This window comes from Pseudonaja textilis, chromosome 6 (assembly GCF_049901715.1).
Source record: "Pseudonaja textilis isolate UNSWEBS1 chromosome 6, rPseTex1.2, whole genome shotgun sequence".
Lineage (NCBI taxonomy): Eukaryota > Metazoa > Chordata > Lepidosauria > Squamata > Elapidae > Pseudonaja > Pseudonaja textilis.
Window position 1 is genome coordinate 23,286,342 of NC_141995.1, and position 26,368 is coordinate 23,312,709.

At 39.0% G+C, this 26,368-nt stretch overlaps 1 protein-coding gene across 1 annotated transcript in view; it reads left to right on the plus strand.

Moving 5' to 3' along the window:
- Positions 1–26,368, plus strand: part of IQCM (IQ motif containing M) — a 99,588-nt gene that overhangs the window by 15,425 nt on the left and 57,795 nt on the right. The window contains exons 2-3 of the mRNA XM_087936740.1: positions 17,231–17,355; positions 21,237–21,310. Coding sequence (XP_087792866.1) covers positions 17,231–17,355; positions 21,237–21,310 — 199 coding nt within the window. The remainder of the gene's footprint in view (positions 1–17,230; positions 17,356–21,236; positions 21,311–26,368) is intronic.

Consider the following 26,368-nt stretch of genomic DNA (forward strand, 5'->3'; position numbering starts at 1 on the left):
TTCTCCAGACACGACCGTCCTCCAGTCTGACTTGATACGACCTGGGTCCGGTGATGGCCACGATCTCGCCCGGGATCCACAGGGGGTCTCCAGCGAAGTTCCTCGCGAATACTGGCTCCTGTAAGATAAAATGTCTAACCCCCGATGTGGAAGCGAGGGGAGAGTCAGGGCAGTATTGTGGGTGCATTCTGTCCAATACAGTCCTCAGGCGCCTGCCCATCAGGAGCTCAGCTGGGGACTTATTGGTGACTGAACATGGAGTTGAGTGCTGGCTCATCAGGAAACGCGCGAGTTTGTGGTGCCAATCATCCTTACTGAACCTCGCCAGGGCTTCTTTAGTGGTCCTGACGGCCCTTTCAGCCAATCCGTTACTGGCAGGATGAAATGGGGCTGTGAAGATGTGGCGGATGCCCAGGTTAGCGGCAAAACGGCTGAACTCGGTTGATGCGAACTGTGGGCCATTGTCGGAGACAATGGAGTCGGGTAGCCCGTGTGTAACAAACAGGCGAGTTAATACTTTGGTAATTGCTTGTGTGGTGGTCGTGGATAGCTGTGCTACGTCCATTTAGAATAGGAGTCCATGACTACTAGGAACATTTTCCCATGCAAAGGGCCGGCCAGGTCGATGTGAATTCTGGACCACGGGGCTCTGGCGCTCTCCCATTTAGTAGGGGTGGCAATAGGAGGAGCAGGACGGGATTCCTGGCAGATGTTGCAGGAACTTACCCATCTGACGACGTCCTCGTCGAGGCCCGGCCACCATACGTAGCTGCGTGCTAATGCCTTCATTCTAACAATGCCAGGGTGTCCCTCGTGCAACGCCTCCAGAACTCGGGTACGCAGTGAGGTCGGGATGACCACTCGAGTGCCCCACAGTAGACAGCCCTGCAAACTGGACAATTCCTGCATGCAGGTCTTGAAAGGTGTGAATTTGTTTTCAACATTACAACCCGGCCACCCCCTCCTCACCCAGTCGAGCACTTGGGCGAGCGTTTTGTCTGCCTTGGTTTTAGCAGCAATGTCAAGGGCAGTGATGGGGAGGTCCAGTTGGGTGACCTCAAAAATAGCGTGGATAGGAGCAGGGTCTTCAGCTGGAGCCGGCAAGGGACAGCGGCTGAGAGCGTCAGCGTGGGACAATGTTTTACCTGGGCGGTGTATGAGTCTGTAGGAGTAGGCTGCAAGGAAGAGGGTCCATCTCGTCATTCTAGGAGAAAGGACCTGAGGGGTCTGTTTGTCCCCAGCTAGTAGACCCAGGAGTGGCTTGTGGTCCGTGACCAGCTCGAAAAAATGGCCAAAGAGAAACTCGTGAAATTTTTTCACTGCTGCAACAGCTGCTAGAGCTTCCTTATCGATCTGGCTGTAATTGCGCTCTGTTGTAGAGAGCGTCCTGGAGAAAAAAGCAATGGGAGCCTCGGCGCCATTGGGAAGCCTGTGACTTAATACTGCCCCGATTCCAAAGGGAGATGCGTCTGCTGCCAGCACTAATGGAAGGTTGGGGTCGAATTGAATAAGTACCGCCTCTGACGTGAGCAGAGATTTGACGGTGTGAAAAGCAGCGTCTTCTTTGTGCCCCCAGTGCCAAGGTGATTTTTTATCCAGTAATCTGTGTAGGGGTTCAGCTACTGATGCTTTATGGGGCAAGAAGGAGGCGTAAAAGTTCAACAGCCCCAAGAAGGCTTGTAGTTCAGTTTTGGAGGTTGGAGTGGGTGCCTCGTGGATTGCCTTAACCTTGGACTCCAGGGGGTGAATGCCTGAGGCGTCAATTTTATAACCCAGAAATTCCACCTGTCTAGTGGCAATGGCGCATTTTTCTTTTTTCAATTTGAGGCCATGCTGTCTGAACCTCTCTAACACCGCTCTGACTCTCTGGAAGAGTTGGGGTCTGTCCCTGGCTGAGACTAAGATGTCGTCGAAGTAGGGTACTACACCAGGGAGGCCCTGCAAAATCCGCTCCATGAGGGATTGAAAAATACCTGGGACAACACTTACGCCAAATTGGAGACGCTTGCATCGGAAAGCACCCCTGTGAGTGACAATTGTCTGGAGTTCCGCTGTTTGGTTGTCAACAGGGAACTGTTGATACGCTTGAGACATGTCCAATTTGGCAAAAATGCTGCCGGGTTCAAAAGTGTGTAATAAATGCTGAATGACGGGCACTGGGTAAGCGCTGACTTGTAGAAACTTATTGATTGTGGTCTTGTAGTCCGAGCAAATTCTCAGGCTACCGTCTTTTTTGAGGGGTGTGACAATGGGCGTCTCCCATTTGGCGAAATCTGTTGGCTCAATGACCCCTTGTTTTAACAGTTTATCCAATTCCGCATCTAGTTTTGGCCGAATAGCGAATGGGACCCTCCGCGGTTTTAGTCTGATTGGGACTGCCTTGGGGTCGACTGAGAATGAGATAGGGGTACCGTTATAACACCCCAGCTCATCGCTGAATACATCTGAGTAATCAGCGAATAAGGAGTCAGTGTCAGAGGTTGAGACAGCATGGACTCCTGTTAGCCCTAGGCCGAGATGGGGAAACCAATCGAGCCCCAATAAAGTAGGGAGATTGCCGTTAACTACCACTAGAGGTAGGTGACCTTTAAAAGCTTTAAAATTGACAAGGAACTTGCCTCTGCCGATTACAGGAATGGTCCTCCCCTGGTAGTCCTTCAGGCTAAACTGGCACTTCTGGAGCCGGCTAGTTGATAGGCTGGGCTGGAGCCTCTTGAGGGTGTTCCACGAGATAATTGAGAGCGCTGACCCTGTGTCAACCTCCATGCGGCACGGTTTACCTTCTAAGTAAACGGAGAGAGAGATTTTACTAACAGTGTGGCAAGTGTGCTTGGCATTGTGGTGAGTGCGACAGTTCAATACTTGCCTCTGCGGTCCAGAGTGTGAGAAGGGGGTGCCTTTGTGCTGAGTTTTGAGGGGCTTGGCAGACTCTCGCGATGTGCCCCCTTTTATGGCAGTTATTGCAGGTGGCTCCTTTGAACTTGCAGGTGGCCCTCAGATGAGATCCCCCACAGGCTAGGCACAGGGTGATGTGCTTGGGCGGACCGATGTTTTCTTGTTTGGCTCCTACCTGCGGCCGTCTGGCATTGGAGAGACGATGGACGTCGTTTTCATCACTAGGGGCTTCCTCTGCTACCACCTCCTCGGCGTGGACTGGAACTGTCGTTAGCTTTGCAGTCGGGCCATGGATTTCGGTGGCTGAGTGCGCTGCCAGTTCTGCTGCCAAGGCCTCCTCGACGGCTTGTGCTAGGTTGAGGTCCTTTTTAGCGAGAAGGCGCCTCTGAAGGTGGAGGTCCTTGACCCCGCAGACTAGTTGATCGAGGAGCATGTCCTCCAGGTAGGTTCCAAACCCACAATCCAGTGCTGCTGTTCTGAGGGCGGCCATGTACTGATTGATGGTCTCCTTGTCCGATTGCTTCCTCATACGGAAGGTGAATCTCCTGGCAATCTGTGAGGGCCTGGGAGAATAGTGGTTAGTGAGGATCTCAAGTAGTTCAGACCAAGGAACGTTTTTCAACTCATGTGGAGCCACGAGGGCTGTGGCAGTATCGAAAACGATGGCTCCACAGTAGATCAGGAAATACGATTTTTTCCGATGCTCCCCAGCATCAGCCAGCCCGATTGCATCGATATAATGGTTGAAGCGGTTCTTGTATGATTCCCACTTCTCCTCATCCGGTTTGAACGCTGGGAAGACTGGATTGGAATTCATGGTGATGGGACCGGTGGAAACCTGTGAACAAAATCTCTCTGGGGCAGCGGCAAAAGGTTCTAGTGCCTGTGGCAGGCAAGTGATTTCAGCTCTGGAGAGGCTTTTCGCAATCCTCTCTCTCTCTGGGCTAGCACACGGTTTGGCTATCAGCCGTTGGCAGCGCTTTGAATTCGCGCCTGTGTGGGCGTCAGTGACTTGACTACAGCACCGCCGCTGTACCTTTTAGGTTTGAAATTCAAATGACAGCCGTTTGAAATTCGCGCCTAAACAAACGAGCGGCTGCGGCTCGCAGCGCTTCACTTTCCCTGTAGCTGGGCTAACAAGCGGCTACAGACGCTTCTAACTTTCGATTCTGACCGCTCTCTCTGGCTGCGGATCAGCGTTCGCTTTTAGTGCTTGCTGGCCGCTTTCTCTGTCAGCGGATCAGCGTTCGCTCTTTTGCTTGCTGACCGCTCTATCTGGCTGCGGATCAGCGTTGTTTATCGCCGGCCGATCGCTCTCTCTCTGGCTGCGGATCGGCGGCTAGTGACTCAGCGGTTGCATGGTGCTTCTGGTAGCCATCCCATCCTCGTCGCCAGTGTTAAGTTTGGGAAATGAGAGTCTGAACCAGAGCATGAGTGCAACAATACTTTATTATAACAATAAAGGGCTGACCGTGCTTGCCAAGCCGGGAACTGGCTCGCAGCGATCAGCAGCTGGTTGGACCCCGCAGCCTGCTTTTATAGCTGGCTGCTGGGGAGAACCAACCAATGAATGAAGGGGAAGAACGCCCCCGCAAAGTGAATGGACCAGAGTGAGAACTCCTAGGGTTCTCAGAACCTAACAAAAACTATAACTTTATGCTGAATAAATGAATAGGTTTTTATTCTATCAATACAGATACTAGCTATCCTTGATACAAATTTTGGAGAATGAGAAATCTAATCATAGATATGTATAATGCATGTTAGCTACATGCTAGACCTCCACAGCTACCATGGTTATTCAAGTGATACTGTGATCTTCATATATTTGCTAAAATAAACTGTCATGCTACTTAACCAATGTGTAATTACATACTGTATTCTTTGTGCAAGAAGATTATAATGAATATTGTGTTTTCACTGTTTTTATTTGATTTATGTTTTAAAATGCAATAATTTGTTATGATTCAGTGAGATCAGTTATTTACAACATATGCAGACAAATTAATTTGGATATGGAAATATATTTCCTGTTGTATGGCAATCTGTGTCTTCAAAATATGCATTAAATAAACAGCAGAGCAATTTTAATACTGTATATGCAATAGTTATTTATTTAAAATATTTCATGCCCACAAATGATTAAAACATGAGCTGGCAAAGACATTTTGCATAAAATGTGCTACAATGCAACTGCATTTAAGAACAAAACAAGGTTGTTCAGTTTGCCTGTTAAGTCAGCTTTAGCAGTTCTTAGAAATCTCATTTATTAAATGTCACGCTAATTGCTTGTAATATCAACCCTGAAAAGCAAACCTTTGTGAGTGATCTTTCAGAAGCTTTATTCTTCTATGTTCTGTCTGTCTGGTACATTTTGAAGAGAATAAACAAACAAGAGCTTCCCTTTGATTCTGCACCATTAGCTAAATATGTTTGATGGCTTTTTTAATGAAAACTATTTCATCTGTGGGGATTTTAAAAAAAGCTGGAACCATTCTAAATCAGATGTTTTAAAACTAATTTGCTGAGCAGATACCAATATTCATCATCAGTATATCAGATTAATGGAAAGTTTGTTTTCCATACTTATTTGCCTGCAGAAATAAGAATATATTTGGAGGTCTACCTTATCAGTATTGATTTTCATTCAGTGGTTAATCATACACCCCTGAAACTTCTAGAAGCAGAGCCTGAAGGCATTAGAGACTCCCTGCTATTGTTCCCCTCAAAACTTTTATTCAGCAGTACACTGCTTATCAACATGTAGAGGTTTGGGCAAGTAAAATTGCACCTTTTATAGGAATAATATCCTAGCAACCAAAAATTGGCCTAAGAAACAAGGGCTTTTCTGGGCCTGCTTTACATTGTTCATTGGTGGAGGTGCTGATTACTTTGGGTTCTTTTACTGCAAGCAATCCATTTCTTTTTCATTCTTATTGTGTAAGGTGAAATTGCTTTCATGTACCATAAATCAGCACAAAGTGTTCTCATGTGGGACTACTTTTTTGAGTTTTTTTTAATTAAAAAAAAACAGTTTATATCAGAAATGCCAAACAAAGGGGGTCAGTCACTAGGCTCAGAAGTTAAAGTGACATAGTCATAATTGTTTTAGAAAGTGTTTTCCACTGGAGGAATTGCATTTTGGCATCTGTTTGTGTGGGATGAATAATTCAGTTGTTATAGTGGAAACATGAATGAAGGGAAAAATAGAACTTGAATAACAGTACATCTTCAATTTTTAGTGGATAAATCTATTCATCTGCAATATATCCACATCCCTTTTAATACAGTTGAGTTTTAGCTGTGCAAAATTCTTTGGACAGAGTTTTGTGTCTTTTTATGTGTAAAGGTAATGGAACAATATGCTTAAATGTAAGAAGTACACATTTCCCATGGCAGTGCATAGATTGTATTGAAAAGTGGGAGATTATTCTGTTCATTATAAAGACATGGCTTACTTGCACCAATTATTTTAGCATTCATTGGCAAAATGACAATTATATATGATTGGCCCACTTAGGTATATTGTAATTCTAGGCAAGTTCCCATGTACTTTTTCTTCCTAGCACTCCCCCCGCCCATCCTTCCCTCTCTTTTGATTTGCTGTTTCTGAGATGTTGGAAGTAGCTATAGCATTTTGTTATGGCTCGCAAAGAAAGGAATAGATTACTGCTGTCTTTATTGATGCCTGCTGCAAACTTTCCAGAACTTTCAAACTGTACTTGAGGGTCCATCCTTAATGGGCCTACTACTGTGTCCAATTTGGTGTGATATATCTTAATTTATCTCTGTTTGTACTGTAAGACATCCTGATGGTGATTATTATTGGGTACTAGTTTGTGAAAATGAGCCAAATTTGTTGACCTATTGATTTTTTTTACAGTACTAGGACTCACTATTATAGCTCTTAGATAGTGCATAGACATGTTTTAGTTTAGATAATTCTGGATATTAAGACTTTGTCTTTTGATCACCTGTGGTTTTTACAATGCAATCCTATGCGTCCCTAAGCAGAAGTAAGCTCTGGCATAATATGAATTTATAAATAGTTACACTTTCACAAATATATTCCCTTTATGGCCAAAGATATCACAGTGGAGCAATGAAAAAGCATCAGTTTCTGTAATGTGGATTTTGAGGTGAATAATCTCTGTACTATGGAATCCCTGGTGTTCTCTGAGTTTGGTTTTTTTTTTGCAGATATTTCATTATCCAACTAGGTAACATCATCAGTGCTAGTGAGTATGGGGGTTTGCTCTATATACAGCAGCTTTCCTGCTGTAATTGGTGGATTTATGGCTGTGTCCTTGGTAGTTCCATGATGAATATTTTTTTTCCCTGCTTGATTGTTTGGTGTTAATCCCTGCTTCTCTGGGTATTGATTGCTGGAGAAGATGTGTTCTGGTCTTTTTTGTTTTCTTCTTAGATTTTTGTTGACTCTTTTGAATGATGTATAAATATAGTTTATTTCTATGTGTCTACTGATGGCTGATTTGTCTGAATATCAAGCTTCCAGGAATTCCCTAGCATTTTTTAATTTAGCTTTAATTTAATGTAATTTAATTTAAATATAGCTTTAAGATGCTCACATTTGCCCACTTGAAACTGTGGTTGAATCAGCATCTATATTATGAGATTAAGGAGTTTGCATTATGTCTTCTAACTATTAATTGGTATTCATAATTGTGCTCTGTTATCTTTGCCTATCAATCCTGCATAGGGACTATCACAATCGTTACACTGTGGGAGTTCTTCACGCAATTGGAATGATGATGATGATAATAATAATAATAATAATAATAATAATAATAATAATAATAATAAAGTGCTATTGCCAGTATACTGACTGCTTAGCTGTTCAGTAATGGCCTGTATCTCATCCTGGAATTTGTGTAAGAGTAGCTGAACCTTTTAGCCTTGAGTAACATCATCCACCATGTCTTGGCAAAGGGTTTAGTGTAGCTCACTAATTCATGATTCCACTGCAACTTATAGGCCTGTTGTTACAATCACAATTCCAACATGGGCAGGATGTTTGATTTGGTCTTTACTTTGAAGTATAAGAAACATGATACCATACGGAGGAAATTAAATCTGACAATTACTTTCTATTACTTTCCATTTCTCATCAAACTTCGTATCCTTAAGCTATGTTGGAAAAAGTAATCTATCAGTTTGGGTTCTGTCAGTACATTGATGATGCTCAGTTATGCGTGGCCAGTCTTAAGTTAAGCACTAGATCAGTGCTATGGATATTTGTAAAGACCACATGTACAGTAGCAAATGGGGCAAAACAAATTCAAATTAAATCAAATCATATTAAGATGGAATTTGTTTTCCAGTAAACATTTGGATAATCCAATAATAATGGCCCTGGAATATATTCTGAATGGATTGTGCTACTGTTAGGAATTGATAGTCACCTAACAGTTGGGTTGGAAATATATAAACCAGGATAGACATTTAATACTATCTCTTTAAGGGAATGCTAAAATTATAGTTGGGTGTGGTTCCTTAAACGGCCATAAGATGGAGCCAGAAACCTGGGTTGTTCTGTTGTTAGTTGCTAGTTGGTCAATGTTCTGGTGTTTGCTGCATTTTTTCCCTATTGACTGTTGCTGATCGTGGTTCTTCTTGGATTACTGTGAGTCTATTTACTGAACTGTCTATGATACTGGAATTTGATTTTGGATTATCCTTGGACTGAATACTGACTGCTTTAACCGTGTATGACTTCGACTGTTTGTTGGACTTTGCTTAACCATTTACTGGAAGTAAAACCTACATTTTACTATTCAGTGTATCTGTGTGCTGGTTGTGTATTATTCAACATCATTCTCACTACGTCTCCTTGTGTGCACTCATTCTCCTAATGGGGAATTACCTCAACAGCTACTTCTGAAATATAGTTTGTGACATGGAAGTTCTCAAGATGTCCTGCCAAGGGTAATTCAACTTGGACACCAGTGGTTGAACTTCTGTACTGTGTGTGGGGCTACCTTTAATGATGCCCTGGTATAAAATGTGATAGCTAGCTTGATAGTAGGATCAATGTCAAAACTGAAATCACTGCATTGATTTATACTAGGCTTCTGGGACCAATTCAAAGAAGTGATTATTATTTTTAAAGCCCAATATGATACAGCTCATGATGCATCAGACAATAGCTTGTCATAATCGAATCTACCCATCTGGTCTAGACATATAGCGAGAATAACTTAAAGATTTTTTCCCTGGAATATATACATGGGGCATGCATGACTTGAAAACCCTTTCCCTTGTGGTACAATTAACTGTTTATCATTTTTAAAATTTAGCTATTTATTATTCAATTTGCAAGCAGATATAATCAGTTCTATTCCAGTAAGCCTTTGTCTGGAACTGACTGGAATATCAATCACATATTTATGATTCTAGAATGGTTTATTATTTTCTTACATCACTATACTTTATATTAATATTTTATTATTAACATAATTGTTTTAGATGGGATAGAAACAAACAAACCTTCTAACACAAGTATGTTTATTCTTCACTAGATCATATTTTGTTTTCCCATAACAGTAAATTATAACAATTTATTTTTAGCATTCATAGCAGTGACTTGATTGGAGGAGAGAGGGAGAAATAGGGTAAAAAAAACTAATTATCAGTATATTTGAAAAACATTAAAGCATTTACTATACTGTCAATATTTACTAAACATAACTGAAAGTGTATTTTAAAATTGATTCTATTATCAGAATTAAGTTATCAGAAAAAGGAACTGAAATAATTCAAGAAATAATTTAAAGATACAGTTTTACTTATATGGAATTACACAAGTATTATTTTGGTTTGTTAACTATATTTGATCAATACATTCTAAATAGTCTAAATTTCCTATGTACAACAATATTATTGAAGTAATTGATATTTGAATTGGCATAAGATCCTCCCATCTGATCTTTCTAAAAATTAAACTTAAATGTCCAATTTAAAAAAGTATTAAATTGCTGTGAGCAATTATGAAAAGAAGACAGAATTTTTGAATTGAATGATCTGGAAGGATTAGACCGAAGATCAGTTTGTTCTTCCCAGTCCATTCTTGATTTGCTAGATGTAACACCCTCAAAGATTACAGTTATAGCTATGCAAAATTTTAAACTGGGAAAGAAAATGTCAGAATAAGAATTAATTATACTGAATAATATAAGAAAAAGATTCTTGCAAAGAAAATATAATATTAAAAAGTGCATAGGCCATGCAGTCTAAGCTAGCCATGCTAGTAACAGTAATATAATTTCATGTTTTTATATAATATGTTTGCATTTCTGAAATAACATGTGGGTGCATAATGAAATAACCACAGAATTAATGTGCTCAAATATTTTTATTTATGTGCATATTATTAAATTTGTATGCTGCACAGCTCCCAATAACTTTTGAAGACAAATCTTATTTTTAATTATTTTTAAGACAAAAGCTACTGGCAGATGCTTGCTGAAAATGACTGAATGCACTGAAGTAATACTTTTAATTTTATTTCAGATTCTTATCTTTATAGTAGACAGAACATTTCTGGATTGCACAAATCTAAAGATGTCCTTTGACAAGATGGCAGCAAGTAGAATTAATTTTATCTCTTGAGGGATATCACATTATTATCAAGATTTGTGCGTGCGTGCGTGAATATATATTTGTGTAACTGGCATATTATATATGATTTATTTATTTCTATATTATATCATGTATATATATGATTTATCACTTGTTGCTTGTATGTACACTGAGAGCTTATGCACCAGAAAGAAATTCCTTGTTCTTCTAGTTTCACTCCTAGTAAATAACCATATAATTTTTTAATCATCCTCTCATCAGTACCTGTTAATATTTTATCTAGTTCCATAAGTTCTTTATAAAAAAACCCTGTCTTACTGTCTTTATCATATCTAGAATGTATTTACACATATGAATACCAATTCATCTTTATCTTTTGTTCATCTAATTCTTGTTTTGTTTTTAGTTCACCCTTTTCATTTAAAATTTCACTATATCTAACTATCTGTTCCATTTTAAAAAGAATTGGATACGCAAATTCCTCAAAAGTTGAAAACCAGACTGGTATTTTCATATAATGTTGTTTCCTTATTTTCTCCCATGTTAGCAATAAAGCATTTCAAATATAGTGTCTCCTAAAATACCCATGTGCTTTACTTTCCTTATACCATAAAAATGCATGCCACCCCATACTTAATATTTTCTAAGTGCTAATTTCTGTTAGTCCCCAAAATGTTTAAGTTACCAGGCAAATTTGAAGATTTAAGAACATCTTAATATCATAGATGTTTACAAAACATTTGTAGTGAGATTGGCTTTCCATCACCAAAATGGTTAGTTGTGACATCCATCACATGCTTTTAATTCATTGTTGTTCCAAATCCTTTCTGCTTAGTTGTGTTTTTCCTTTTTCCATTTTTCAATCAACTTCCATTTTTTTTTTTTTAGGAAACATATATTGATCATTCACTGGAAATAAAAATATTGGAAGCTGGTGCATTGCTTGCAGCATTCATGCTTCCCATTATAAAATTATGGATTACTCAACATTCAGTTTTAGTTAAATATACTGTGAACAAGTTAACACCTTTCATGTTGCTTTGATTCAGGGTTTGTTGATGTGTGTGTGTATGTATGTGTGTGTGTGTGTATGGTATTCAGCTTTGTTCGGGTATTTTCCCACGTCATTATAGTTGTGGTTTTAAAGTTGTAGCAATGTTTTGGCAGAATCTCATCTGCCATCATCAGGCTTCTGTATTGTGTTCGTCAGCCTGATGATGACGAACAGACAAACACAATACAGAAGCCTGATGATGGCAGATGAGATTCTGCCGAAACATTGCTACAACTTTAAAAGCACAACTATAATGACGTGGGAAAATACCCGAACAAAGCTGAATACCACACACACACACACACACACACACACACACACACACACACATATTTTCTGAGGTTCTCGTGGGTATTTGTATGTGGATCTTTGGTTATTCGGGTTTTCTCCCGCGTAAGATTGGCAGTATCTAGGCAACGTTTTGATGAAGTCTCATTCATCATCTTGAAGATATATATATATATATTGCATGTATGTATGTATGTATATGTATACTTATACGTATATGTATATGTATATTTTGGAATCTATATTGACAAAGCCCCTCAGTCTAGATTGTATATTTTGATGAAGAGGGGTTGGGTTGTTGGGGATGAAAATGATATCGCAATAAGTATTGTGGATTGATGTTGCAGATGGACTGAATCACACAACTGTTTTGTGGAATTTCAAGAAGGAAACACTGCATCATTTTTCTCAAAGCTTTGAGATTATCAACCGTTCCCTACCTAGGAAAGCATTCCCTACCCTGGCAATATTATCATCAGTCACCTGCCAAATCTACTAAAAGAGCCTTAAGTTCCTATAAGGGCACAAAGGTCCAAGAAATTGACTTCTTGGGATTTCTCTGTTTGTTTGTATGAAACAGTGGTGATAACACTATTTCAATTTGAGTATAGTATTACAGGGATGTGCTGGGAAGAAATCTCAGTTCAAATTCTTAGCCATGATTATTTGGTACCATTCATTTTCCATTGGCCCAACTTATGTCACAAAATTATTGTAGGGAAATATTAGAGAATAAAGTACTGTGTGTGCTATCTTGAACTCATGGAAGAGAGGTGGATATACAATACATCTAAGAAACAAATAACATATGAGGGTAACTAATAGAGGAATATGATTATGTAATATGCATTACATATGACAGTACTATGCATACCATTGTTAAGTATTTAAAGGCAACATTTGTTTTCAGGCTTATAAATGTATGCACATTACGGGAAAATGACAAGAAAAAGGAAAAGGCCATGATGATTTAGCTGAATGTATAGATAAGGATGAGATAGCTCAAAGGGACGTGGTGGCTCAGTGGCTAAGACGCTGAACTTGTTGATCAGAAAGGTCAGCAGTTCGGTGGTTTGAATCCTTAGTGCCATGTAACAGAGTGAGCTCCCATTACTTGTCCCAGCTTCTGCCAACCTAGCAATTCAAAAGCTTTTAAAAATGCAAGTAGAAAAATAGGGACCACTTTGGTGGGAAGGTAACAGCGTTCCGTGCACGTTCGCCATTTAGTCATGCCAGCCACATGACCACAGAGACGTCTTTGGACAGCACTGGCTCTTTGGCTTTGTAACGGAGATGAACACCACCCTCTAGAGCTGGAAACGACTAGCACCTATGTGTAAGGGGAACCTTTACCTTATAGATAGGTAAGAAAACATTCTGTTTGCCCAGAAGAGTTAACTTCTGTATGACCTTAGCATGAAATTTTAATAAACTGGGAGCTATATTAGGGAAAAAAAACCTCTATGGAAGGGGAAAAAAAGAAATTGACTATTTTAGAAAATTGAGAGATTTTTTTTAAAAATCCTCAGATCTGGCATGAGAAAGTTGAAGTAAATAGATGTTTTCAAAAAGAAGAAGAAAAAAGAAAGAAAGAAATTAAAATGAATACCAAAAGCTAAATAGAGAGCTGAAGAAATAATACATTTCTCAGGAAAGGTATTATTAGCCAACTGGTAGAAAAGTGTTAAAATATAAGGATTCACTCGTTGTTAGTGAAGTTACTTCTTAGCAGTCACATCATCTTTTATATTTTTTATAAATGCATTTGTTATTTTTGCTTTACTGTAGATAAATGTGTCAGAAATTTGATTTAATATGCTCAGTCTACATTGTCACCAGAGATAAGTGAGAATAGTATTATAATATTTTGGAAAAGCAGATCACATATGTACAAATTGATTTTAAATAGTGGCAGTGAATTCGAAATATATTTTACAGAACAGAAAAGTACAATCTGTATAAGCTAAAAGGTTACACTGAATTTAAAGTCACATCTTAAGGACCACAATGAAAAAGTATGCAAAGCTAAGGTCAAACATGAGCCAATATTTGTGGGGAGAAGGGCGTGTGAGTATAGTATACATTCTTAAGCGTCTTTAATTTTGTTTCCCATTGAAATCATCTCAGATCCCAGATATGCATTAAAGTGCTAAATACATTTGATCCTGCTTTCTATCAGGATTGCCATCTTCAGCATATGCCTCTTCTCTGGAATCCTGCCATAAAATGCAATTGGGGGAGGCAGTTGGGGAAGTAAGGAAGGAGCATGGGAATAGGCAGAGAAAACGGGGTGAATGACAGTGTGACAGGAATCAGGGGGTCAATTCAGAATGAACCGACTGATCAAGGATGGAGCCTAAAAATGGAATGTGAAACCACTCCAAAGAGGAGCCAAACCTCAAAACCGTTCCTGAAACATCAAAAATGAATATAATTGGACATTGATGGACTGGTCAATGTGGGAGGGCTAGAGAATGGGGGGGAAATGCAAGCTTTGTGCAGGAATATTCAGATACAGCTTTGTTTATGTTGTAACCACTTGAACTTAGTAAAAGTAAACCTTTCATTTCATCAGTGGAATCGAGGGTCATTCTTTCCTAAGGGACCAAGTTGGGACACACCTGACACTCTCTCACAGAACTATAAAAGAAGTTTTGATTGACTTTATGAAGCTGTGAAATACACTTTTGCTCCCTTTTTTATAGCCCCACATTTTTTTACATAGGGAGTATAAAAATGAATATTTGTCAAGTAATTATATGATATGCACTGTGATACTTACTCGACTAGGAAATTATATAACATACATAAAATTAAAAAGTGGTAATTTCTGTAAATATGAAATGACTTGTATACCACAACTAAGTTTTGGAGGCAAACATTTGTTGGGTGTTATGAGTTATTTGTAGGATTTTATATTTTAGAATAGAATAGAATAGAATGGAATGGAATAGAATTCTTTATTGGCCAAGTGTGATTGGACACACAAGGAATTTGTCTTTGGTGCATATGCTCTCAGTGTACATAAAGAAAAAATAAAATATATTCGTCAAGAATCATAAGATACAAAACGTAGTGATAGTCATAGGATACTAATAAGTAATCAAATCATACTAGGAAACAATAAAAACAATATAAGTTGTAAAGATACAAGCAACATGGATATAGCCATGTGGGAAGAGATAAGTACTGGCATTTTCAGTTCATATTGATTAGAACAGAGGTCTCTAGCCTCTGGGCTGTGGCCCATTAGTGGGCAGTGAGGTCTTTTTCAACTGGGCTGCAGATCCCCACTTGCGTGAGCAATGGACAAGTACAAATGGAGGTGTGTGCATGCGTGCGCTTGCCAGCTGCTTGCATGGAACCAACCCCTCTTCTTCCTACCACTGGTCCACAAAGCTGGAAAGGTTGGAGAACTCTGGACTAGAGCTCAAAACAAAGACTTTCTTTCTAAATTTTGGCTTTAATTCAAGCTTTTGTAATCAAAACCATAGGTAAATCCTCAAGGGCTATTTCTTTTCATGCAAAATTACCTGCATATAATAAGGCTTTGTCCAGTGACTATGGAGCCTTCTGCAGCCTTGTAAATGCAGAACAAAGGGAAACTAAATCAGTTATTTTATATCACCTTCAACACATAATTTATTGTTACAGGAAGTGTAGCAAACCTAATCTGTTAAATCTGTCTGGCTTTATTTAGATGCACTTTCTTGATACTATTTCTGCCTCTTTTGTTTTGGGTTTTTTTTTTTTGCTATTGATAATTCTGGAGCTAAGACTACCATCTGGAATTGTTGCTGCTGAATTTGGGTTAAAGTTTGTTGTTTTAATATTACTTTCTATCTCTCTAGAGTGAGATAACTTGAAAATAGTTAGAGAAGAGGCTGCACATGACAATTTCATACCTGCCTCTCTCAAGCTCCATGTGTCAACCAGAGATTTAAAATGCTGCTAAGCCCAATTTGGCTTCAGTTTGTGTTCAGCTCATCACATGATCAGAGATCATATGATGAGCTGAACTAATAAAGTAGGATCCTAACTTACTCAGAAATCCATACTATTCAAGAAAATGAAGAACAACAATTTGCCTTCAGACCTTTATTTACTAGACAAAAGTCAAATAGAGTGGGAGGAAAAGGGTAAACATGGCTCCTATTTTCTACTGTATTTATTTTTATTTTCAAATTAATATTAATCTGAATCAGAGGTGGTATTCAGCAGGTTCTGACCAGTTCTGGAGAACCAGTATGTAAATTTTGAGTAGTTCAGAGAACCGGCAAATCCCACCTCTGACTGGAGATTTTACAGTATCCTTCCCCTGCCATGCCCACTAAGCCACGCCCACAGAACCAGTAGTAAAATAATTTGAATCCCACCACTGATCTGAATACTGTAAGTTGATAAATAAGTTTTATTTTAAAAAACCCTCCAGGTACTGTATAATCCAGGAACATAGATTGTGACTTGGCTTTTGCAGTTAACATTTTTCAATTCTTCATATAATTGCATGGGGAATGGAAGAAATTTTATTTTATCATATTTCAGTATCTGGTTTTCTTTTCCAAAGAAATTGGAAGTTGCTATAGGGATTATTTTAAGCAGGGATGTCAAACTCATGTCATCATAGTGGTGTCACGTGACATAATGGGACTTTCCCCCTTTTGGTAAACCAGACGAAGGTGGGACCAGCATGTGACACATTTGGCCCATGGGCCGCGAGTTTGACACCCCTGATTTAAAGCCATTTAGAAAAGATAGGCTGTCTTTCCCATAGCTATGATATTTGTTCCTTAATTCTAATGACTCCTCTGCCAGCTGTTTGTTCATTAGCAAGAACCTTCTTTGTTATCTTGATTTGGAGCCAGAATTCATGCTGTAATTTCTACCCATTTCTTTTTTATTTGCCTTGCAAGAAATTAATTTTAAGCCTGGATTTTTGGGGAAGCTGTTTGATAACAAGATAAACATATTTGTTTCTGCATCTAGAAATAAAATCTATAGATAAGGGATAGTAAGAATGTATTTATTTTGGTTATTATATAGAAGGTAAAGAGTATGTTTACCAAAAGTTTTAGTGGTGATTAATGAAAATCCACAGGAAAATTTTCACTTGCTAATGCTGAATATTGTATTTCTTTAAAGACACAAGTCCAGCATTCTTTTTTGGGGGTGGGGTGGGGTGGGGTGCTGTTATTCCTAGACCATTAGTGAAAAAGAGGAACTGAACATAATTTTTAGACCAAAGGTTTGGAAACGTCATACATTGTTATCATGAAAATGGTGTCTTCTATGCATGCTTTGCTTTTGAATGTCTTCTTGAATATGTTCAGTATGTTGATTCAGAAACTGCTGGAGTTGTTTTAGTGATGCAAACTAAATTGATTTTTTCAATAGGAAACTTATATCAAGACTGGAGAGGAATAGTGATATCAGATACCACAGTTCCATATACGATGCTCAGCAAAGAAGAACATCAAGCAAGATTAAAGGAAATAACGAGAAGGAAAAGATCCAGGGAGGTATGTAAGATAGATGAATGTAGATGCCACTTAAGGAAATTCACTCTGTAACTTTCTATTTTCCTATATAACAATACTTCATTAAATCTTAAAAAATTATCTTAAAGAAAGAAGAAATCTGTATGATCTTACCTACATTATTTTAAAATGTAGAAATATTTACAACCTAAAAGCTATGGCTGGATCGAGCTTCCTAGTGGCAGAACAAAGAAAATTTCAGACTTAATCCCCAGTGGTTATGGTGTAACAATGTCAGGCCATATTAGCCTGGCTTGGTAGGAGTTAAATGTGAACATGTGGTTTTTTTAGTGGGGAAAATAGCTTTAAGAAAGAAGTATGCACAAAAAATAAAGATTACAGAATTCACTAGCTTTCTGGCTCCTGCCAAGTTTAAAGAAGTGGGCAATTATTCATGCACTAGTTTAAGTAGTTGGTTTAAGTACTTAGTGGGAAACATTTCTACCATATTCTTGAAGGTTGTTGTATATAACAGAAATTCTGAATTACAGCAATATCTCCATTAATAATTTTAGAAATTTATGAAGTTTATGAGCCAGTGTTAAAATAAGAACATATGCATTTAATCATCCACAGACCATAAATATTCAGTTAGTTACAACCAGCTGCAGCTATGATAGTTCTAAGAAATCTCCCTTGGATTGTTGATATGCAGGTATGGCTCCTGCTGTCATAACTGGTGATGTGATTGAATAAAAATGTGAATTTTCTGTGAAGCACATTGTCATTGATATTATATAATGAATTGTGATGTGATAATGCACATCGCCGATAATTTTCTATTTCACCTTGGCACTTGTTAATTACCAGAAGTTGTTGCTAGCTAATTTGTGCTAGCTGCAAGGAAGAAAACTGGTGAGGAAGGAATCAATAGTTTTCAAACTTAAAAGAATCATTGTGTCAATATAGATCAGATGAGTGCCTATGAAGGCCATCAAGAGGATAGCCAAGCATCCATTAACTCAGAATTGGAAGAAAAATAAAATTCTAGAATTAGGTCTGTATATGCTTAGACTTTTATAGTCCAGAGTAAATTGATTTTCTGCATTCATAATTTCATTCTAATTGACAGTAAAGGGACTAATCTTTCGGAATCACACCTGGGGCCAGATAAATCAATCCCCAACTAAGGGGTTAAATGTCTGAAGAGCTGAGATTTACAACATTGTCTGTTGTAATACCTGACATTACTCTCTTGTCATCCAAAGGGTTTAGGAAAAACTCTAGACTAAGGAGAAAAATAAATAAATAGTTTCTCTCATTTCTGAAAATATAAAAACAATTATGACTCAAGTTCCATTTGTAGGTGAAACATCTAAGTTCTTCCTAATGGAATAAAGAAAAATCAGATAGACATATTAACTCTTCCAGAAATAATTACCGGTTGATTACTAAGAAAAAGAAAACTTGGGAGAATCCAGATTGGACAGATTTATTTAAGTTTTGAAGACAAAATACTCAGAAATTAATAGTTTCAGCTTTCAAGGTTTCTTCCTCCAAGACCTAAGGAATAACTTCTTCATCTTATCTAATGAAAAATACATACAGCAGGGAGCTGGGATTTTATCTTAATCCATCAACCATCCATGATAGTCCCATGATGGCGAATCTATGGCACGTGTGCCAGAAGTGGCATGCAGAGCCCACTCTGTGGGCACAGGGACCATCACCAGCTGCTTTTCTGGTTTCAGGCGCACCGGCCAGTTGGTCTTTGTGGGCACCACAGTGCCTGAAAATGACCCCAAAAAACAAAACAAAAAAAAAAACCCAGGCCGTTTTTCAGGCCTAAAAAACAGCCTGAAAACAGCCTCCCAAAACGGCCAAAAAGCAGGCTGGTCTTCAGGTTTCTGGAGCTCTGGCATACACACATGCATGTGCATGCAGGTGTGTTCTGGTTTGGGCACTCGGTGCCAGAAAGGTTTGCCATCATTGTGATAGTCCCTCATTGGGGCCCCAAGCCAACTGGCGGAGCCAGGTTTTCAGGGATCAAAAAATCAGAAGGGGGTAAGATATTCCAAAGGGCAAAAAAGGCTCTTTGCAAAGGTTCTCCTAGCCATGATTACCACCTGCTCTTTGAGCAGGAGTTGTGAGTCCAGTTGTGAACCATTGAGTTGAAGACTGGGTCTGTCTGGCTTAGTGCAATGCCATCCAGAATTAAGGATGTTAAAGTTCCATATCTTGAAGCTCCATCTGTATATTAAAAACAAAGATTAATTCCCCCTCTGTCCATAATGGACAGATTTTTCCACTGCGAAAGGATAAACAATGGACTAATTTTATTTATATTAGTTTATCCCATAATAAATTCACTGGGAACAATCTCCCAGGGTTACTCCCAACCTGATAATCGTGGAATTATTTTAATTCTTATTTCCCATGTTCCTTTCTTTGTAAGAGGATGTACATCTGCTATAAGTGTTCATACGGATATTATGATACATTTGATTTATTTAGTTATAAAAATTGAATTCACATATAATTATTGACAATACACCTCAGTGTTTCCAATTCCCAAATCAATAATAGTTGATGCATTTGGATTTTCAGTTTCTTAACGGTTACTACAATTGCATCAGTGTGAACATTTGTAATGGGGATTACCATTTCCCTGGGGAAAAAAATCCAAATACTGTATTCTATTAATGCATGATTTGAAAAGTACTTGCCAATGCTGTGATATTTGATTAAGGGGTTATCTAATTTAGAGTGGATAGTTAACTTTGAGTGCTTAAGCAATTGTTTAAATAAGCTCAGTTTAAGAGATAACAGCATATCTTCTGTAAAAAAAAATCAGTTAATATACTGAACTTTGCTATTAAGCATTTAAAAGGTTATCTCTTGAGTTGTAATCTTCTAGCTGATACCTGAAAATAGAACCTAATCACTCAGATCTGAAAAGCTATTCATTAAGGTTTATTTAGATAAGTGCTGTACATAGCTTTGTTTAGAATAATTTTAAATGGAGTAAATGATTGATAATGTAGTATATACTTGGATCATATTCTATTTTTGCAATTATTGCAGGTGAAACCTTAAAAAGTGCTGATGTAATTGTTCTTTCATTTCTTCTTTAATTTCTGGTAATACTTCCTAATCTTAAGTGTGGGCAGTTACATATTTCTTGCTGCATTTTAAACTGTGGAAACAGAAAGATGCAGTTGGAGTCCTCATACGAGGACCCTATATATTACTGAATATTTTTTGGTATTAGCTGAAGATTACCCACAATTATTATGAAAAATTGCAATCCATTTCTTCTTTGCTCTTTCTTTTCTAAAGAAGACACACCATAGTTTGTTAGCTATGGAAGTAACTCTATTTAAACCATGTCTGACTCATCAGTATAATTCCACATTTTCCTTAAAATTGAGAGTTAGGAATTACATTTCCTACCACACTTTGAATGCTTGGCTTCAAAGATTGAATCAATCTTCTGATAGGGGGGGCACGGTGCCTCATGTGGTAAGACGGTGGGCCTGCACACCACTGAGGTCGGCGGCTTGATTCCCATGAGTGAATAAAATGCATAGGAACAAGAAAGGATCCTGCCCCGAATGCCTACCAGCATTCAGGCATCCCACAGGTAAAGATAATACCTCTCGAAAAAATTCCTTTCACAGAGGCAGGAAGCCACCTCGGTGATTCCTGGCTAACACATACCATATGCAAATAAATAAATAAAAAAAAATCTTCTGATAAGGGCCACTCTATTGGTTATCATACCCAGAACACTTATTTGTCAATAAGCTAGGTATCCTTGACATAGCAGTGCTAATGATAACAATAATAATGAAAATGAAAAATCAATTCAGTAGTATCACTTCCTGCTTCGTAGTACATTTAACATCACTTGTTTTCCTTAGATGTTGCTGCTACAAAGTTACAAAATAGAGAAACAACAGAGTGGTTCACAGAAACATCAAAGGAAGTCTCCCAGGTATTATTTGTTGAAAACAGTATGTTTTGTTACTTAGATTATTCTCCCCAACTTTGAAAAGCACAGATATATGTGAAGATGTACGATGTGATTTAATTCAGCTGTTTACATAATACACTAAATTATGGGTTCTGCATTTTCTTTTCTTCCCTCCAATTGCATCCAATTCTTGGTCAGGTCCCTGCAGTTTTCTTGGTAAGGTTTTTCAGAGGTGGTGTTTTCCTTACCTCCTTCCTAGGCCTGGAGAAAGTGACTGGCCAAGGTCATCCAGTTGGCTTTGTGCCTAAGTAGAGGTGGGATTCAAATTGTTTAACAACCAGTTCTATGGGTGTGGCTAGGTGGGCGTGGCCATGTGACTGGGTGGGCTTGGCTTTTTTTGCAGCACCCCCTCCTGGTTTTTTTTTTGCCTCCTGGGCCTCAGGCAAGCCTCCTGGGGGACATTTTTGCTCCCAGAAAACTTCCCCGGAGCCCAGGAAAACAAAAAGACTGAGTGGGGGGCAGCACAGCACCCTTCTGCGCATCCCCTTTTTCCTCCTGGGCCTCAGGGAAGCCTCCTGGGTGAAGCAGTAAGACAGCGAGGGGGATCCAGGCACAGCTGATCATTGGAACAGCTGATCGTTGGGAGGGTGTAAAAGAAATATCTTAAGGAGTGAGTGGGCAGGAGAGACCACAGTCAGTGATGTTGGGCATGCACACAATGTCGTGTGTGCGTGATAAGGACTTCTGGGTGGGGTGGGGAGGGGTGGGGCTAGGGGCATGATTTGCCAGTTCTCCGAACTGCACAGAATCATAACAGAATCCCACCCCTGTGCCAAGGTGGGATTAGAACTCATGGGTTCTTGATTCTAGCCTGATACCTTAACCGCTACACCAAACTGGCTCTACATATACAGCAGAAAAATACTAAAAGAAGGCCATACAGCAGATCAAGGTCTATTTAATGTTGTCACAGAATGTAAAAGTAAAGATTTTCCCTGTCCAGCCATGCCCGCCTGTAGAGGGGATGTTCACTTCTGTTTCTTAACCGAGGGAGCTAGCATTGTCCAAGGACACTTCCAAGGTCATGTGACTGGCATGAGCTGAGGGGCATGGAACAAGTTTATCTTCCCACTGAAGTGGCATCTACTAACCTTTGCATGCTTTCAAAAGACTAGTTGGCAGGAGCTGGGGCAGGAACAGGAACTCACCCCATCACATGGTGCTTGCATCTTGAACTGTGATTAACAAGCCCAGCATCTTAATTGCTAAGCCACCACATCCACGTGACAGAATGTAGGACATAGAACAGGGCTCTTCAAACTTGACAGCTTTAAGACTTGTGGACTTTACCTCCCAGAATTCCTCCTCCAGTCATGTTAGCTCAGGAATTCTGGGAGTTGAAGTCCACAAGTGTTAAACTTGCCAAGTTTGAAGACCCTTGACATAGAATAACAGATGAGTTACAAGACAGATTCAATTCAAGATGGACTTCCTTTATCAAATTTGATAGTAGAGACATTTATCCAGAGTGGACTGGATTCTTATTCTTCCCTGATGTATTTAGTGAGAGATTGGATGCGGACAGCCATCTGCCAGGAACAATTTAATTTCAGTTCCTGCATGAAGCAGTGGATTGGATTTGATGGCCTCTGCGCCTTTTCTAATTCTACAATTCTATGAAAACTGTTCCATCTGCTAACTGACAATCCCTCAGATGGTTAAAGGCAGCACTCATACTTCCCATTAACCTTCTTTATTTTTAAACATATCCAGTTGTATTTTTCACTGATTTGGGTTTTGGACTCATTACCAGATTGGATGCTCTCTAGATTGCTGATACCCTTCAAACTCTGTAGTCCAGAATTGCACACAATCCTCCAAAAGAATCGATATATATAAAAGCAAAATACCACTCATGCATCATCACAAAATATCCAGAATCGTAAAGCCTACAAACTTGAAACATTCCTCTTGGCTTCTAGGTACTCACTAAGAAAGGATTTTTCAAAATGACCATCAGAACATTTGTTTTTCATATATTATTATTAACACACTATGATGCTATGGAATTCTACTCCCCCTTGCTACCTGAAAAGAAATCTCTTCCAAATGCAAAACACAAGCAGAGGAGAGGAGTTTTAGTTTTAGTTTTAATTTCACAGCAGCAACCAGCTTTAGTACAGAACAGTTGACTAAGCCACGCCCAGGCTCCTTGCTGTCTCCTTCTTGCTCACATAGAAAATACTGTTTCAGTTTCCAAACATCTCTCAACTCTTTCACACACTGATAGGACACTAGCCTACCAATGGATTCTGGTCGGCAGAGGCAGAATTTCCTCCCCTTATTTTCTTCTCCCAAAACTAAGCCTGACCACACAGATTCGTAGTGAAGGATGTGTATCGAGCTAGTATAAGATAAGATAAAAAAGAAAGACTATAATACAGTGGTATCTTAGTACTTTTTCAGGAGGTGCAATAGATACAAAAAAAGATGGGTACCAAACAAATTTTTCCCATAAGGAAAAATGTAGTGGGTCATAAGGCTGCTGACATCAACAAATTCTAGCTTGTGCATCGAACACCAAACAATGATGTGTACTGGGACAAATTTCCATGTCAAAATGCATCAAAGAATCAAATTCAATGAGTTTCAAAGCAGTTGAGTACTGAGGTATCACTGTACAATGTAACATAAAATATTTAAAAACTATATCTATATATCTATATCTATCTATATAATGTTACACAATTGACTAGTTTTGTTAAGATGGAGGCATGTCCAGTCCCAAGCATGATACTTAAACGCGATGCTAGGTGTAATGCAGTTTCTGTATAATCCACTTAAACTGTCAACAGTAGGGTTCATATTAAGCCAAACTATATCAATTCACCTGATGGCATATATTATTTATAGGTTGTGTCAATATATAGTTTAGTCCTAGGATAATGAGTTTCTTAAATTAATTTGTATTGAATTTGATCATGTTGGCTGAGATGTATTGGGCAACTATTTTGTATACGGCAGCTCTAGCCAGCTTGTCCATATTGATTGGAGATATTGTAGAGAAGAGCTGGATCAGCTTATGCTAGCCAAAATCCAAATGTGCCTGACAGCATCGTTTCAGACTAATACATTTGATTAAAAGGCATAAGGTTCTGTGAACTACAACTCATTGTAACAGCTGAGTGGATGGCAAAACTGATGTAAGATTTAAACTGAGATAAACTGGAAAGTTAAAAGAGGGGAGGAAATCAGTGGTAATGCAGGTGTAAATTACACGTGAGACAAATTGTAAGTACATTATTAATTAACAAATGTAACATGTTCAAATCAAATCAAGTTTTTATTACTGTCATAGACCAGTATATTATGCAATGTTGTAAAAAAAACAACACCGTTTGCTGAGACTTCTGTGATATTGAAAGCTTTTGATATATGTGAATTCAGCAGCCTCTCATTTAATTTTGCTGGTAAAGTTTCTTTGTTCCAAATAGCTACTTTGAGATTTGTAGTGGTGTCCTGGGATGTTAAAATACTCTGATATGCATTTGACCTTGTTTTGAGTCCTGATGTCAAACTTGTCCATTAATTATTTTGTGCAAAGTCTGATCTGTTTGTCCTACAGAACATTCAGAGGGCACTGGTGACAAATGATGGCATACATCACGTGAGGGAAGGACATGGGAAAATGTTTCTAAACTTAGTGTGAAATTGTTGAGGCTTGTGATGATGCTGTTGGTGTAAACATGATGAAAAATAGATATCTGGCTTTGTTTGAGAGTCCCATGTTAGTATTATTGGTGCATTTTTTTTTCTATTGTGATTTTGTGTAAATCTACTCCAGGTTGGGTGGCTGAACATATGAAATGGTGAGCCTGCTAGCTTGAGCTTGAGAAAGTGCAGTGTCATTATTATCCAGGATGGGTTATAGCTTACAGATAGTCCTGGCCTTAATTGGGACCCTAATTTTTATTGCTATGCAAGGTCGTTGTTAAGTGAGATGCCCAATTTTACAAATATTTTTCCTAAGTGAATCATTGCAGTTAACAAATCTGGCTTCTCACATTGACTTTGCTTGTCAGAAGCTGGCTGGGAAGGTCAATGTCAATCACATGACCTTGGGACCCTGCAACCATTGTAAATCTACGCTGTTGCCAAGCATCTGAATTTTGATCATGTGACTGTGGGGTAGCTGTGACAGTCATAATTGTGAGGTCTTATTGTAAGTCAGTATTTTTCAGTCCCATTGTAACTTCGAATGATTACTAAATGAATGGTGGTAAGTCAATGACTACCTGTAGCTTGAATTGGGAGCTGTAAAAATCATTAAATGCAGGATGTTCTAAATTCTACAGGCACTCAGTTTTGTCAGATTGAAGTGATTCTTCTCCACTCATACCAGTACATCCAGGGGTGGGCTGCTGGGGGGGTTCACAGGAGTTCAGGGGAGTCCCTAGCTAAGATTCTGTACAGTTTGGAGAACCCCCAAATCCCACTCCTGGCTGGCTCTGCTCACCCCACCCCTCCTAGGACTCCCCGCGTGGTCTGCCTTGGATGCAGGTAAGTACAGGGTATGCACAAAGCCTCAGGGAGGGCAAAAAACGGGCCTCCCAGAAGTTTGGGAAGGCTGGAAATGGGCCTGTTTCTGGCTTCCAGAAAGCCTCCGGAGCCCAGGGAGGCCCCTTTTGCCCTCCCGGAGGCTCAAGGAAAGTCTCTGGAGCCCAGGGAGATTAAAAAATGCCCTTCCCACCATGGTTCAGGAGGCCAACTAGGCCACGCCCACCATGGCCATATCCACCCAACAACTGGGCAGAGAACCCTTTGCTAAAATTTTTGAAGCCCACCCCTGAATACTGGGAAAGCATCTTTACAGTACCACTAGGATGGCCCAGGGCAAAAAAGTATAACTGAATATCATTACCATATTTCTGGTAATTGACCTCATGCTGTCAAAAGATTTCATGCAATGATTTTATGTGTATTTTAAACAGGATCCAAACCTCTTTGAAGCTGCAAGCCTACCATATTCTCAACAACCTTCTTTAAAAAGGAAACATTGGATGAGACTTACTTGTTTAA